The sequence below is a fragment of the Diachasma alloeum genome, unplaced genomic scaffold, assembly GCF_001412515.2.
Source record: "Diachasma alloeum isolate Michigan unplaced genomic scaffold, Dall2.0 Dall_scaffold_00185, whole genome shotgun sequence".
In the NCBI taxonomy this organism is placed as follows: domain Eukaryota; kingdom Metazoa; phylum Arthropoda; class Insecta; order Hymenoptera; family Braconidae; genus Diachasma; species Diachasma alloeum.
Genome location: NW_021680351.1, coordinates 1,735,726 through 1,753,193, shown reverse-complemented (window position 1 = coordinate 1,753,193; position 17,468 = coordinate 1,735,726). Strand labels below are relative to the sequence as shown.

At 39.8% G+C, this 17,468-nt stretch overlaps 2 protein-coding genes across 2 annotated transcripts; one reads left to right on the top strand and one right to left on the bottom strand.

Moving 5' to 3' along the window:
- Positions 1-5,736: 5,736 nt before the first annotated feature.
- LOC107048045 (proclotting enzyme) lies at positions 5,737-11,491 on the top strand. Its single transcript, XM_015271001.1, has 6 exons — positions 5,737-5,833; positions 7,185-7,495; positions 8,978-9,417; positions 10,504-10,778; positions 10,843-10,988; positions 11,339-11,491. Exons 1-6 carry the CDS (start codon positions 5,737-5,739, stop codon positions 11,489-11,491), a joined length of 1,422 nt encoding a protein of 473 aa, XP_015126487.1.
- A 137-nt stretch (positions 11,492-11,628) lies between these two features.
- Positions 11,629-17,064, bottom strand: LOC107048150 (serine/threonine-protein kinase greatwall). The gene is made up of 4 exons (XM_015271180.2): positions 16,311-17,064; positions 14,277-15,074; positions 12,527-13,290; positions 11,629-11,881 (listed from the first exon to the last, which is right to left on the bottom strand). Exons 1-4 carry the CDS (start codon positions 16,859-16,861, stop codon positions 11,835-11,837), a joined length of 2,160 nt encoding a protein of 719 aa, XP_015126666.1. The 5' UTR covers positions 16,862-17,064; the 3' UTR covers positions 11,629-11,834.
- Between the last annotated feature and the right edge of the window lie 404 nt (positions 17,065-17,468).

The window sequence follows — 17,468 nt, the reverse complement described above, 5'->3', positions numbered from 1 at the left end:
TCACAGGAGATTCAGATAAAAATTACGGAACGCTCTGGAGAAATTCCGTGACAGGACCGTAAAATTTCCTACAACCACATTTCGCTCTGGAATTACGGAAAAGATACGTAATTTTTATTGAATATTTCTCTCCGTGTATAGGGAATCCAAAAAAGTGCCGATTTCAAAGCTTCCATTCCACTGTTAAAAATTTCTTGAAATTTCAGTCACAATGTCATCTGAATTTCCAATGTTGTGAGTTTGAATTCAATTTCAATTAAAAAGTTCACTAAATTTCTCATCTTGAAAATTCAAGAAAATTTGATTTTTCATATTAAAAAACCATTGACTTTTCAATGAAAGCATGAATTTTCAAATTCATCGTGGAAATTGAACATCAAACATAATTGAATTTTCAACATTATCAAGGGTCTTCAGTGCCGTATGGATCTGAAAATCGAGAATTACTTGAATATTCAAGAAATTAACTGATTTGTCAATGAAGAATTCTACATAAATTTCATGTAACTTTATCGTTGTTAAAAATTTCTAGTTTTTTCACTTGAAATTTCAAGTGTAAAGTAGGAATACATGCGGAAATGTTCGTTGTGATATCGATTCATCTAATCTCTTCATATATTTTGGCATATAATCTCCACGTGTCCGCTCTAAACCCCCCCAAGACACCAAAAAATGTGGCATCTAATGCCGACTCTCAGCAGAATTGACATTTTTTTTCCAAAAACTTTTTCCCATCTCTTATAGGCCATTAAGCAAACCTTGAACCCTGCCAAAACCATTAAAGGATACCCCTGACTTTTATTATCATCCTCTATTGGTTTTTTTCCCTTCGACTTCTCCTCGTCCTCAACGCTCATTAAAGTGATAATTTATGTGGGATGGAGGGCAGGATCGTTAATGTGTCCAACTCATCTCAGTTACTATATAAACAGCGACGTTTATCTCTTATTCAAATCTCGTGTTGGGAATTATCAATGGACGCGTGAAATTGACATTGAAATATAATGTAGAGATTGACGGAATAATATTATAATTCGGGGGGGAATAAGGTCGGTTTAATCTCCTTCGTACCGTTAGGAGTTTTCTCGCTGGGTTCACCTTGAACTTGGGGAGTTATTGGTTCATTGACATGGTCCGAAAAAAAAAATATTTGAAGGAATTTGCTCAATCATTTCTATGATTCACCAATTGGGAAACGAAATCTCGAGAAGTGGCGGAGATGATGAGACTAACTTGACCTCACTTTGAAGGCAGATGGATGTTTTGGAGATGGTGCAGAGTTTTTAGGCGCACTCTATTGATTTTGAGTGATCGGTCTTTCGAAAATATTTATTTGCCCCGACTTTCTCTTGGGGAGATGTCTATCGTTGAGGATTAGTGGGGAATGTAGGAGGCAATGATTGCGCGGAGAGAAATATTCAGTAAAAATTACGGAATAATTCACGTAATCCGCAATGGGGAATTGTTTTCCGGAAATTTTTATGGAAATGGAAGAGAAGAAATCTGAAACCTTCAGTGAATTCTCAGGTTCATCACCGAACAAAGTACGAAATTGTCACGTAATTTTTCCCGAAGAAGTTAAATCTTACAGAAACTTGCCGACTTATTGTGCCTTCGAAATAAAAAATTCGTGAACGTTCAACAATTTTTGTGAAGCTGGTGAGTCATTTCTACGTTCCGTTCCGTAAAATTTCTCAATCTTCGGGGAAAAATTACGGAACGACTTGTTGTCCCCACAGCTGCGAGTCACCAGACGGGTGGTTAATTTTTACGGAACAAATGGTGGAATTTTTACGTTTTTTTTCTGGCAATTGTTATTGAATTTTTCTCTTCGTGTAGGCAATGGTATCTTGAGGATATCCAAGTACTTTGGTCATTTTTTCCCCAGTGAAATGCTTTTCTCCTTTTGTAGTCGAACATCAGAGCTTTCAGTTGAGCCCCATTTGACCCTAAGTTTCCGGACATTTTACAATGATTTTATTACTCAAACTTTGCAGGTCTGAATTTGAATCGCGATATTGGACCATTAGCAAGCATTTGAAAAATCTGAAAATAAAATTAGAAATTTTCCTCTGGAGGAAGATTAATGAAATAATTTAAAAAGTGCAACTTTTGAAAATTATGTGCATTTTCTATGAATAATTTATAAACAATTAATTTTCCACGATAAAAATCGTTTGTTCGGAGTCGCAACAAATTTATTCATAATATTCATATTAAATTTCCTTCTGTCAAGTTGGTTAATTTCCCTGCAGTAAATCTGTTCCACTCCTTCGAATATTCTCACGTGGAACATATGGTTTTTCGGCAGAGGTAATGTTTTCCCTCAGTGAATAAAAGCTATTTTTTCACAAACTATTTTTCCTTCATTCTCGTGACAAAATTCAAGAAATAAAATTCAAAAAATTCATTTCTAGCAATGTCTTCAACCAGTTTTCTTCAACCATATATTTCACTTTTTTATATATAATAATAATACGTCTTGATGAACGAGATCGTTAGAAGAGACCATGTCACTTTTTAAGAGTAATAAATCTGAATAAATGTATGTAATAATTATAATTTACCTAAGGAATCGGCCTACGAAAAACCACACGATGTCCCGCGGATTTCCGTATATAATATAAACCTCCCATCACTCATCCCTCCAGTGCCATTGATTGTCCTTGAGCATGGACTGACGGACGGCCATGAACTTGTCCGTACGAAGAGCGATAGCCCCGAGCACTCATTACCCCACGTTACGTTTTTATCCAGTAGCAATTTCAGTTTTATCAAACCAGTAGCGGTGCGGTAGAACGATTCTAGTCTACTTGGCTTTCAGCCGAGTAATCGAGGAATATCTCCTAATCTGAGGGACATGGTTCAATTTTTGTAATAACTTTTTTTGTAGAGCCAATTGAGGGCTACAAAAACGGTGGTAACAAAAATTCTACCATCTCCCTTAGATTCCGAGATATTCGCCAAAAACGGACCAATAGCAAAAATCTACTTGAACCGATTTACCGCTTCGCTGCTGAAGCAACTCCCGCAGCCTCCAGACACAATCGTGTTTACGTTTTCATTCCTCTTTTATCCAGGATAAAGTATCAAACCCCGGAGTATGGGTATGCCACCTGTTGCCTCTACGATGTGTTTTTATCCAGTAGCAATTTCAGCGATATGAAACCAGCAGCGGTGCGATAAAATGATTCATATCTCCTAATCTAAGGGAGATAGCGAATTCTTGGTAATGACCTTTTTTGTAGAGCCAATTGAGAGGTGCAAAAAAGGTCATTATAAAAATTCTGCCATCTCCCTTAGATTCTGAGATATTCGCCAAAAACTGACCAATAGCAAAAATCTACTTGAACCGATTTACCGCTTCGCTGTTGAAGCAACTCCCGAAGCCTCCAGACACAATCGTGTTTACGTTTTCATTCCTCTTTTATCCAGGATAAAGTATCAAACCCCGGAGTATGGGTATGCCACCTGTTGCCCCTACGTTGTGTTTTTATCCAGTAGCAATTTCAGCGATATCAAACCAGTAGCGGTGCGATAAAATGATTCATATCTCCTAATCTAAGAGAGATAGCGAATTCTTGGTAATGACCTTTTTTGTAAAGCCAATTAAGAGGTGCAAAAAAGGTCATGACAAAAATTCTGCCATTTTCCTTAGATTCTGAGATATTCATCGAAAACTGACCAATTGTAGAAATCTACTTAAACCGATTTGCCGCTTTGCTTCGTGTTTACGTTTGCATTCCTCTATTTTTCAGGATAAGGCACAAAACCGCGGGGTATGAGTGCCCTGAATCCTTAACCAGACTGTACCACAAATTTTGCAGAATAAAAAGGGGAGAAGAGGTTTCGCGTGCTCACCGCCTTCTTTCGAACTGCGTGTCTTCAGGTACTTTTTTGCGATTGTGGTCTTCGGGTGTTGGCAATAGTACCATCAAAGCGTGTTGTGGAGTTCTTGGGGCCATAATCGATAGAGGGAATAAACGCACAACTCGTCAAACCGGCCTCAGTCCTACCCGAAAATGCAAGATGACATTTTTTGTTTTGTGGTTGAAGAACTCGTCAACTTGCATTTTGACAAAATGCGCAAAATGGCGATTCTACTAGGGATTCTACTACTCATGACAAAGTCATCGATAATTTCACGGAGAGAAATTCCGCTTTTAAAAAAATTATGTAACGTTTTTTGTCAGCAATCTATTCCGCCATTTTTTACCTGAGATTATTTCCATCCTAAACTTGAATATCTTATATATAATAATGAAATATAAAATATATATACATATATATATTTTTTATATTATTTTTTATCTTTATATGAAAAAAATATATATATAAGTATTAGAAAAATTTATATATTTATTTTTAGAATTAAATCTTCATTTTATTCATCTTCACTTTCAATAACTAATTTAAACGGCAATATTTCTCCCTTTTCATACAGTGGAACATCATGACCTTAACAGTGAATATAATGATAAAGTAAATCAAACAAGATTAAAACTCATAGCCTCAAGTAGCTAAAGTAATTCCAAAAAAATTGAAATTTTGTCAGATTGTAGGTCTTAATGAGGACTAGCTTTGTGCAAAACTTTTGCCCGATAGATCTAATAGTTTTTGTGAAAAAACGATTCGATTGTTTTTCTTTTCAATATCTTCTATCGAAATCAATCAGAACATATACACCCCTTCATACAAAGTTTTCTGAATATTCCCAGTTTTCCGTTTTTTCATAAAAAAAAATTTGTAATCGCTCTACAAAAAAGGTCATTACGAAAATTTGGCTACCTCCCTTATTCGAAGATATATCGCGAACACTCCAACTCGACTAGAATGGTTTTCCATAGAAAACCCCATCATTCAAACCCATAATTTTTATAATAAAAAAAATCTCCACACAAATTCCCGCAAAACAATTGTCAATGAACAATCGACCTGCCAATGAAATCAGCTACACTGTTAACAAAATTTCACTGAAGTTTCCAGGCTTTAGTCTTGAAATATGAAGCAAGTGACGGTTTCATTGAAATGTCAGGGCATTTTACCATTGAAAATTCGTGGTTTTCGTGGAAAATTCATGGAAATTTTAAATTTCAGTTAAATTATTCCATGAAAATTAGGAAAATTGAAGCAAAAATGTCCTCGAATTTTCAATTTTTCACAATTTCAGAGCAATTTCTTATTGAATTATCATGTTTACATTGAAAATTCATGGAAATTTTAAATTTCAGTTAAATTATTCCATGAAAATTAGGAAAATTGAAGCAAAAATGTCCTCGAATTTTCAATTTTTCACAATTTCAGAGCAATTTCTTATTGAATTATCATGTTTACATTGAAAATTCATGGAAATTTCGGAATCCTCATGGTTCTTCCACTGAAAAATCAGTAATTTCCTTGAATTTTCAGGGAAACTTGAAGTTTCATAGACTTTATTCCGTTAAATTGAATTCAGTGTCATTTTCTGGAAAATTCAGTTAACTTATTTTAACAGAGTATCCTCACAAGATGAGCCCGAAGACAATGGAGAATAAATACTCGAAAAGAAGAAGAGCCCAACGGGTGGCACGTGGGAGGGGTGAGCCCGTTATAAGATCGGCGGCCGTCAGGTGGACGGTTTAGTCCGCGAAGAACCAGGAACCCAAGGGCATCGTGAACCCCAAAAAGTACCGTTTTGTTTTCGTTACTGAATATTTCGGGCGCAATTGACATTGTTTCGTGCTCGAAGAGATTGAAATGGTGACAAGAGAGCACCTCCTTTGTCTTCTGTTACTGTTCGGGTGTTCACCCGGGAATTTCGCCGAAGAGGATGATGACACTGTCTCTATTGAAGGTATGCCCATAGTTTCTCTCCTCTCTTTGGTTTCCTCTTCGACATTATTGTGGAGTCCAACTCTTTTTTTACACTCGGCTGTCATCAATTGTGTATTCAACACACGGAATTCTAGCGCGTACGGGTTTAACGTTCGCAATAACAACGACATTCTTCGGAAATCCCTGGCAATGATTTGTTGCTGATTTGAATCCACGGCTGTTCAACTATGCGACATTTAAATTACTAAAACGTGAATTAGTGTACCACAGACGAATGATATTGTTAAAAAATAATAGAAACAATTTCAATTATCTATTTATAAACAACGAATGTTTAAATAAATCATAATTCTGCGCAAAATGTAATTCTGAGTGGAATTACATTGTCTATTGAAAAGTAAACAAAAAACAAAATAGAAATTGAAAAATCTCGGTTTATCACTGAAAATGCAGTAATTTTAATGAAATTAGTCGATGTCTCAGTGACTTCTCAGCGCAACAATGAGAATCCATTAAATGATTTTTTTCAAGACTCATTCGAGACCCAGATTTTGTCGCGGGGTTTTGACACGCGTCGGGCCCGTTAGAAGCTTTTAAAATTCTTGACGATTCAAATTGGACTTTATGAGGAGTTATTAAAGAGATTGGCCCTTACTCATGTCATCAACGCATGCCTTCACACTTTTAGAATACCAAATTTTATTGCACTTGAGTGTTATTGGAAAGCCGTGGTTTCTCCAAGAATGTTGTTACAGAAACAATAACTTCTTCTCACATTTGTGGACGGCCGTTGGCATTGGAAGTATTTTATGGCACTGGAAATTTGTGAATGTCGGTGTCAAGACGATTCAATTAGCAAAAAATAAGTATTGTAATAATCTTGAAGTACTAAAATGAATTCAGTAGCGAAGTGGCAAACCGGTTCAAGTCGACTTATCTCCCAGCTGAGTTTTTGAGGAATATTTCTGAATCTAACGGAGATGGCGGAATTTTTGTAATTACATTTGTTATAGCTCTCAATCGGCTCTACAAAAAAGGTTATAACAAAAATTTTGCCATCTCGTATCGATTCCAAGATATTTATTGAAAACTGGTCAATAGTCAAAATTGACTTATACCGTTTTACCACTTCGCTACTGGATTGGAAGGTCAGTTTATCATAAAATAAAGAGAAGTTAAAATATCATAACAGTCTTCTGAGCCTAATATTCGTACAGTCGAGACGACCAAACTATAATCTTACGAATTACAACACAATTAGTTCCATTCCATTTTCATTCACACGAGGGAAACAGTCATTTACTTCATTCTGCAACAGTATTAATTCTTCAAAAAAAAATTTGGGGTCAACTTTTCATTGAATTCTCCAGCTGCAGAGCTTCCATTACAAGAGCGCACATTATCAGCTCGTAACATAGATTGGATGCAGAAAACCTCACCCGGGGGGGTGTGTCTGACGTCAAAAGGTGAAGTTGGTCAGTGCACAACGTTCAGGGATTGTTATCCCTACTTCAAAATCCCGAATCTGGGATCACTGGATGGATGGGTACTGGGGGTCTACGATACATGTAGTTACACGCGTGAGGATGGACGCATGGGCTTTGGTGTTTGCTGTTCGGGGGTTCCCCTGACCTCGCCGAAGCCTGCTGGACAGGATGGACCAATTGTGGAAGATCCACAGGTTGGTTGCGAAAATTTAATGACAATCCTGGTGTACTAGACTCAATTGTGATGACCAATTTGTTTGTGAGGCCCGGCCGTACGGCAGTGTGTATTAATATATTGTGTTACTAGTGCGTAAAGATCCGCTGTTTCGCGCGCACGTGTAACAAATCTCATTTTTCATCACGCTGTGACGAAAAGTGAACTTTTCGGCGCGCTCCGCGTGCCTAAAAGTCCAATTTCCGCCACATTGTGATGAAAAATATTGTTCGTAACTCGTGAAAAAATGTTTTTTACCTCGTGGGATTATATCACTCGCCTCGGCTCGTGATATAAACCTCGAACTCGGCAAAAAACACTTTTTTGCACTCGTTACGAAATATACTATTTTGTGATACCTGCAGAGTTCACTGTTCGGAACGGGGGTAAAGTGGTTGGTTTTGTGCACGAGTGCGTAAAGTTCACGAGTGTGCGTAAAATGAATGCTCATGCGTGCGGAAAACAACCGCTATATGCACACTAAACCGTTTTGAAAAGTTCACTTTTTAGACTGGTATAATAAAAATACTATTTTTATCCGTTGGAGGTGTGTAGCTCTCGTCGAAGGCGAATGATACCCTCCCGAGGGTCGAAGAACATTTTTTCCTCGAGTATCGAACCCTAATTTTCATCGTAATGTGTGGAAAGTGGGATTTTTTAAAATTTCATTTTACGCACGGGTGATGGAATAGTATATTTCGATATGAGTGCGGAAAAGTGTTTCTGGGCTCGTGGGAGGTTTATAGCACGAGCCGAAGGCGACTTTTCCCATGAGTATCGAACAATATTTTTCATCACAATATGTGGGAAAGAGACGCTTCGCGTGCCTAAAAAGTTACTTTTTCGCACAGCGTGATGGAAAAGTGTTTTTTGACTCATCGGAGATGTGTTGCGCTACTCTTCCAAGAATCAAAGACCACTTTTTCCACGAGTGTTAAATCCCATTTTTCATCACAATGTATGGAAAAGGGACGCTTCGCGTGCCTAAAAAGTTACTTTTTCGCACAGCGTGATGGAAGTGTTTTTTGACTCGTCGGAGGTGTGTTGCGCTACTCTTCCAAGAATCAAAGACCACTTTTTCCACGAGTGTTAAATCCCATTTTTCATGACAATGTGTGGAAAATGGCATGTTGCACGCTGGGCGTGCGTAAAATTTCACTTTACGCCCAAGTGATGAAATAGTATATCGTCAACCAAGACTTCGCCTCGGGCGGTAATCCAGACGCGGGTTAGAATGTCCTGTTGTCTTCCCTCGGTACACACGGTATGTTCCATCGTAGTAGAAATCCGAGGAATGAAATAAGCGACTCTCCTCCCGTGACTTGGGGAAAGAAAATCGAACTCCGTGCAGACATGGCGGAGAATGTGTTATAACCCCTGCCGGAATATTGTTCTCAGGCCCCACCGGGGCTTCACCCCGGACCAACCCCGGCTCCCCATTAATAGTCATTCATATTTTCAGGATGTTGAAGACAGTAACAACAAAAAAGACTCTCCAATAACTTGGCCACCAGCCCTTCCAACCCATCCCCCGCATCACACAATTCCCCCTCTCCCCACCCACCCGCCATTCGCAAGCCCAGGAGGAGTCACATCGCGTCCGCCAATCGTGACGACCACCAGGAGACCAACGGCCACGACCTGGCCGACGAAAAAACCCGCCTGGTGGCCGGGGGCAGCGACCCCGAAGCCCCTCGTCACCACAACTTCTATGAGCCTCAGTTCATCCGAATGTGGAGCGAAAAATGGAAAGCAGGATCAGGATAGAATTGTCGGTGGACAAAATGCCGACCCCGGCGAGTGGCCTTGGATAGCTGCTCTGTTCAATGCTGGAAGACAGGTCTGCGGAGGATCTCTGATTGATGATAAGCATATTCTAACGGCCGCTCATTGTGTTGCTCAGTAAGTTGTACTGCGGTTTTTGTTGAAGAGTTGTTTGGCGAGTGGATTAGTGGATTTGATGAAAATCTGACAGAGTCGGCTTGTGCGGACCGTCGGTCGATCGTCGGACGATCGTTGGGTAGTTGCGAGTCCATCGATGGTCTATTGTTGATCGATTATCGGTCGCCCCCGTTAGTTGATCCATGTTGATGTGAATCGGTAGATGGTCGAGGCTTGATTGCAAGTCGGTCGTTAGTCGATCGATTACTGGTCGACTACTGGTTGATCGTTGGTCGGTTACAAGTCAATCACTGGTTGGTGGTTGTGAATCCATCGATGGTCAATCATTGGTCGATCCGCGGTTGCTCTGGTCGATTGCTAATCGGTCGCTAGTCGATCCCTCAAGGTCATACATAGAATTCCATGAAATTTTCACTGAATCTAGACCTCTTTTTCAAGAGTAAATAGACTCGATTATTAATCGGCCATTAGTTGATCGATGCTTGATTGTAGGTCGGTGGTTGGTCGATTACCGGTCGATCGTCGGTTGATTACTGGTCGATCGTTGGTTGGTGGTTGTGAATCTATCGATGGTCGATCGATGGTCGATTGTCGGTCGATCCGCGGCTACTCTGGTTCATTGCTAATCGGTCGCTAGTCGATCCGTCAAGGTCGTACATAGAATTCCATGAAATTTTCACTGAATGCAGACCTCTTTTTCAAGTGGAAATAGACTCGATTATTAATCGGCTATTAGTTGATCGATGCTTGATTGCAGGTCGGTCGTTGGTCGGTTGCTGGTAGATCGTTGGTCGATTACCGGTCGATCGTCTGTTGATTACTGGTCGATCGTTGATTGATGGTTGTGAATCCATCGATGGTCAATTGTTGGTCTATTGTCGGTCGATCGACGGTCCACTCCTAATCAGTCGTTAGTCGATCCCTCAAGGTCACACATAGAAATCCATCAATTTTTCACTGAATGCAAACCTTGATTGCGCTATTCATCAAGTATAATTCAGATAATCAACCACTGAGTGGTATTCAACATCGACAGTCCATCAATTTGCATTAATTTTTAGTCATCACTTTCTTTCTCCATTTCAGTATGAATTCCTGGGACGTTGCGCGACTCACCGTTCGTCTCGGTGACTACAACATTAAGACTAATTCGGAAATTGAACACATTGAGAGACGAGTGAAGAGAGTCGTTAGGCACAAAGGGTTTGACCCTAGAACTCTTTACAATGACGTGGCGATACTGACGCTCAATGAACCCATTGAGTTCTCAGAGATGATTCGACCTATTTGCCTTCCTGGTGGCTCTCAACTTTATGTAGGCAAGACTGCAACGGTCATTGGATGGGGGTCACTCAGAGAAAGTGAGTGGATTCATTGACTTATAATTGAATAACGGTGATGGTTATTATGATTTTAATTCTTTAGGTGGCCCTCAGCCAGCTGTTCTGCAGGAAGTCGCCATTCCAGTCTGGCCTAATAGTGAATGCAAACAGAAGTATGGAGCTGCTGCTCCTGGGGGTATCGTTGACAGCTTCCTTTGCGCTGGGAGGGCAGCTAAGGATTCTTGTTCTGTACGAGAAAATTGCAATTTTCTTCGTTCAATTCAATTCATTATTTTTTTAATTAATTTCGTCATTTCATTTAATTGTTCAGTTATATCGAAAATAACCACTTAATTTATGTAAAACGTAATTATCTCGTGAACGAATGGTTTTAGGACAAAATATCAAAGGACAATTTTTGTAGAGAATCAAATTTCCAATAAAAATGTCTTATGATATTTTTTTCTGAAACCATCGGCTACTGGGATAATTCAATCTCTACGATAATTTTCTGTTCAAGAAAACGAAATATCAGATCATCAATTCTTGAAGAGAGTTATTCAATAAATTTCATTATTAAATTGTTTTTTCGTTATTAGGGAGATTCGGGAGGCCCATTAATGGTCAATGATGGCAGATGGACACAAGTAGGAATCGTCAGTTGGGGAATTGGATGTGGTAAAGGACAGTACCCAGGTGTCTACACGAGAGTCACACACTTCCTCCCCTGGATTTACAAAAACCTCAAATAATTTGTAATTTAAACTTTTACTATCCATCTCTCATCATCTCATAGTGATGTCACTCCCATCGAAGGTAATGATCGAGGCTTCAGATGATGAAAAACTCGACTGTTACTCATTTTTAAATAAAAATCACATTCATTAAATCCATTCTGCAAATTCTTTTATATCACAAAAATACATTGCCTCAGCAGATGTTTAAAAAAATATGAATTATTACAGAGATTGTGGGAAAATTGTACAAAATGCTGGTGACGATTTCAGCTACACTAATTGTATATTACAAATACATAAATATTTACACTAATTCACATTTTTTTCAATTGAATAATCTACAAGACTTCGAGGAGAATTAATTCTCACAGTTACTGACGTTGAGATGCTGAAGAATATTTCGAGCTGAAATGGTAAAAGAACATTTTTACTTTAAAAAAATTGAAGGAACCTGAAAATTAAAAAATTAAAGTGAACGTCAGGATGAGCTTTGTGCCAATATCTTCGAATTCAGAGGAGATAAAATATTATTTTAATGATTCTTGAAAATATTTGTGATCAATTGATATTTCAGTCATCAAATTTAAAAAATTGATTTCATTATTTTTCATTTTTATGTGCATTAAATTTTTTGAATAGCTTAGTAAAGTAGGAAATAATCAACCCGCAATAACTACTTCACCACTATTTCATCATGATTAATTAACAAAATAACAAAACAAAGAATAATTAAATTAAGAAATAGTTGAATGCAGTCGAACTCCCTAATTTCTGGATGACGGCCATACTTTTACTTTTATTAAATGTCGATCAATAGAAAAAATAATTAATCACATGATTATGCTCGAGTAATATTATCGAAAGATGAAATAATCTGTGCAATTTTTATTTCATTATTTATGAAATATTCAATGGAAGTTGAAATCATCCAGAAACTAACCCCCGTCCAGAGATGGACCTGTCTACCCTACCCCCCTCTGAATTATCATCAAGAATAAAAAGACGATAAACAAATAATAACAAAATAATACGATGAACAAGCTAAAATACCTTGAAAATAGCAAGTATCATAATTATCATCAGGCTGAGGTATAAAGGGTGGAGTGGCCTTGCCAGGTTGATCCCAGGGGAAGGAGCTGAAGAAGCCCATCCCCCTGACCTCCTTAGCCGAGGGTCTGAGATTATGATCAAGGGTCAAGAGAGCATCGATGGCCTTGACGCACTCCTCAGAGAGTACTTCCTCCTCCTCGGGCCAGGGTACGTCCCTGGCGAGAATATTGGCGAAGACAGCTTGAGGTGTCTCGTCGTTGAAGGGAGGAAGTCCAGTGCAGAACTCGTAGAGGCATACCCCAAGGGCCCACCAGTCGACAGCTGGTCCATGTCCCTCCTTCAGCAGCAGCTCTGGGGCCAGGTAATCAGGTGTCCCTAGGATCCTATCGTCTGATCTGTTGAGGGTTCCTGGCACCCCTCTCCTCACGCTCTTGGGGGTTCTGAAGGGCGTGAAGCTGTTGCCAGATGTTGCTGGGGTTTTTATGGGGGAGATTCCCTGGGGGGACGTGTGCTCGTCGGTTCCAGAGTCCTGGTGGCGGTCTGGGGGGTTCGATGTGACTGCTGGGGGTGGCAGGTCAAATCTCGTGCTCTTGATGGGGACTTTACCCTCGTTTTGCTTGCCGTCCTCTCGGTTTCGGCTTTTTAGGGATGAGACTGGGGTACTGAACGCCACTCTTCCACCTGATCCTGCTTCCTGGCTCTTCCGATCCTCTGGGGGCTCCTCTTTGGGCACTGAGGGACTTGTTGTTGCGATGATTGTGCCTCTGGAGGATGATTATATTGCGAAGAATGGGCACATTTAATAAATACATAATTGTTTATTAACGATTTTGGGATGGAATTGATATGAAGAGATGTGAAGAGAAATTACACTTCCGTGGAGTAGGAAGCAAGGTAAAAGAATAACGAGAAAGAAAGAGACGATCGTACACGAAGGGGGTTCAGAGGGAGATAAAGGGCAAACACTGTTGGAAATAAATGAAATTTCATGGACAGTTGGGTACTAATTTTCAGGACAGTAACACTGAATGCGATTTAGTTTCACTGAAAATTAAATCCCGAAATTTTAAGCAGCATAAAGACGAGAATTCCTTGATTAATTTGAATTTTCAATCTAATATGCATATTCAGTACCAAATTACATTAAATTTTCAGTGAAATCTGAAATTTCATGATTTTTTAACCCCTAAATCGCATTCAGCGTCACTGTCTTGAAAATGCAAGAATATATTTACCGGAATTTCCTGGTTTTCTATTCATTTTCAGGGAAAAATGGAACTGAAATGATTCTTTTTAATTTTTCCACGAAATTCTGAATTTTCAATGACGAAATTCCTTGAAATTTTAGTGGTAATTAAATTCTGCCAAAATTTCCAAAAAGTGTACCGCAAATGTCAGCCAAAAATTTTCAACAGTGAATACGCAACAATATTTTACTATTTGATTGAGAGGTTCGAAAGGGCACAGTGGTTCAGGAGAATTATTTTTTAGAGAGGCGATGAAATGGTTTAATTCACGAGGAATTATCTGAATGACGGTTGACTTCACGAGAAAATGTCGACAAACATTTTCGTTGGAAAAAGAGTCCTCTGCAAAAAAGGTTTTCCAATATTTTATGAAACTCATCAACTCATTCAACTCATTCTCATTAACTCATTCTCATTAACTCATTATCTAAACTCATTAGTTTTCGCAATAAATCCTCTTTCCATCAGATGTTTTCGTGCGTGATAATGAGCAATCGCCAAACCTGTTCTTCCTCTTCGGTGTGGTATGCCCCTCCAGATCCATGAGAGAAATCTCCATCGTGAGTCCAGTGCTCCCAGATATGGCGGTTCGTTTCCGCTTGGTCCCCCTCGGAAAGGAGTTCTTGCCAGTGCTGAGAGGGCTGGGATGCTGCACAGGTTGATTAGAATTATCAGCTTCGATTGTCGACTCGTCCTCCTCATCCCCCTTATCGTCCAATTCACTGATCTGCTTAATGGACGATGCCTCACAGGTGTGATAGCTAGCAGTGCTGTTTCCCTCTCCATCGAACGCCTCGGTATCCTCATCCTCCGGTAACTCCTCGGCGTCAGACAGGTGGAGATCCTCGGCCGACTGGAAGGGAGTGACTCCAGACAATTTCGAATAATCTCCAGATGCTGTTGATGAAGCTAGGGAGATTGAGGAGAGGCAGCGCGCCTTGCGCTCCTGGAGGGCTGGCAATAAATTAATCGCTGGGACACTATCGTCACTCGTGTCCAGGTTGGAGTCCAGGGATTTCCCACCGGAGCCAAAGGACAGGTGAGATGTCAGAGAGAGCAGTTGCCCGGGGGTTCGTGCGAGCAGGCTGGGGGTGCAGTTGACTAGGTCCGAGATCTCGAGGTCTCGGTGGAGGGTTGAGATTTTACTGAGGCCGAAGTCCGTCAGCTTGACGTGACCCTCACGAGACAACAGCATGTTGTCGGGCTTCAGGTCTCGGTGGACTATTCCGTGGGAGTGGAGGTACTCCAGGGCTAGGCAGACCTCTGCGGTGTAGAAGAGCGCCATCGACTCCTCCATGTATCTGGGGGGATTATCATTTTATGATGGATTTTTAGTTTTTTGGGAGCGGAGTGAACCGCGAAGGACAATCCCAGGGAAATGGCTCGTTTGAGGAGCTCGTGATGTACTTTTTATTGGACTTTATTTTTTCACTCTTATTTGCGGTTTTATTCACGTCAAATTAGTATTTTTGAAAACGTGGAAGTAGTGTTTAGATGTCGAAGAGAACGAATCTGTTAAGGATGTTTATCCAAAATCGCAAGGATTCAAAAACAATTGATTTCTTTTCAACTGAGAGGGGAAGTTATTCCCTTTATCTTGATAAAAATTTCAATCCACCAAGCTATGGTTATTATTTAGAGATGGAGTGGACAAAATGCACCAAACACATGCGGTAACATGCGCTTGTATGGGGTAGAATCTTTCAAATATTTCCTCCTTTTGCACGGGTACCCGAATTTTTTCTCTGGCCATTCGATTCAGTATCGTTTTGCACATTACCTTCTTTTGCACATTTACTTTTATATTTGAAGTGACCAGTGGAGAGTAATCTTAGAGAAGTGATTGAATTCAATCGAATAAATAGTTTTTTGAAAATACGAAAAACCGTTTCTTTTTTTTTTTAAATGAATTTAATATTAAAATAACGAAGAGAACGAAGTTATTAACACGTAATAATCCGTCAATTGGCTCAAATAAATGGTTCACTTAATTCTGATAGATTTCAGTAGCGAAGTGGTAAAAGGAGATAAGTCAATTTTAACTATTGACCAGTTTTCAATCAATATTTCGGAATCTAAGGGAGATAGCAAAATTTTGGTTATAACCTTTTTTGTGGAGCTGATTGAGTGCTACAACAAATGTAATTACGAAAATTTCGCTATCTCCCTTAGATTCGCAAATATTCCTCAAAAACTCAACTGGGAGATAAGGCGACTTACCTCCATTTGCCACTTCACTACTGATTTGAAAATGAATGAATTTCACATGCAATTGAAATATAACGATTGCATTATCATTGCACCTCACCATGAGATTGCATTCCCAGACTCCCCAAACACACCAAAGATCCAAGGATCAAGGATTTGTCTCGAGGAGTGTAAATTGTAGAGGAATGCATTCGGAGCTGAATTTCGAAAAATTGACTTTTTGAAAATCGTCAGTTGAATTTTTAAAATTCGACCTCAACGAATTGAGTTTTTTGTGATTGATTGTGATTGCATTCCCAGACTCCCCAAAAAAATCTCCCATTACGTACCCAAAATAGCCGAGTAGAGATTTCAAGTCCCCTCCAACCATGTACTCCATCACCAGATAGACAGAGCTGACCGACTGCAGCGAGTAAAACAATTGCACACAATAAGGGCTCCTGGTGAGGGCCAGAGCATTCCTCTCAATGACGACCTGCGAGGCCATGTTCTTGTGAATCATCTCGTTCTTCTTCATGACTTTGATGGCATAGACCTGCTCGGGGTTGGTCTTCTTGTACCCCAGGAAGACCTTTCCAAAGGCACCTCGACTTATGGGCTTGACTATCTTGAAGTCATCGATGTCTGGGACCTTCGTCGAGGGGTTCACCAGCTTGGAGATGGTGTTGAAGATGGAGTTGTTGATGGGCCTGTTCTCGGACACTGGGGTGCGCATGGAGTAGTTGGAGGAGTCATTGCTGGATTCAGTGAGGCCTGAGCCACTCGTCAGGGCTGAGGACGTACCATTCGCTATTCCACTGTCTGCTCCTGAGGACGATAGGTCTACCTGGTCCATCTGAACTCCAGTGATGATTGACGATGATGACTGATGATTTTCCATTATTCTTACCACAATTAGAGCACTTTTTGCACGATTACTCAATTTATTTCCTCGGGTTTGCTATCGCTCCGAGGGGATTTTCCCATCACTTTTCACTTGTTTGCACATCTCTTGGGTGAGGTAGGGGTGATGGCGGGGTTTATTGATATTTATGGGCCTGTGGAGACGTGTTAGAACGTGTTTGCAACAGGCAGTGCATCGGACTGGCGGGAAGAGCAACAGTTAGAACAGCTGTTGCGGCATCCCCACAAGTGCACATGGGGATCACGTGGGGGGAGGTTTAAAAGGATCTCGACTTTTAAAACTCGACGAGTTTAAATTGTAGAGGAATGCATGCGGACGTAAATTTCGAAAAATTGCCTTTTTGAAAATCGTCAGTTGAATTTTTAAAATTCGACCTTAACGAATTGAGATTTTTGTGATTTTTGCCTCATTTTGGAGGGGAAAAAACAGATCCGATCAATTAGCCCCTCATGTATAGATATTCAAAATTTTTATTTTTTTCCTCATTGAAGTAGTTTTGAAGAAAATTGCGAGCTAATAAAAAACATTTGCTAGTTAGTACTTTTTTTAAAATAAATTTTTGAAAAATCACCTCTGAAAAAAA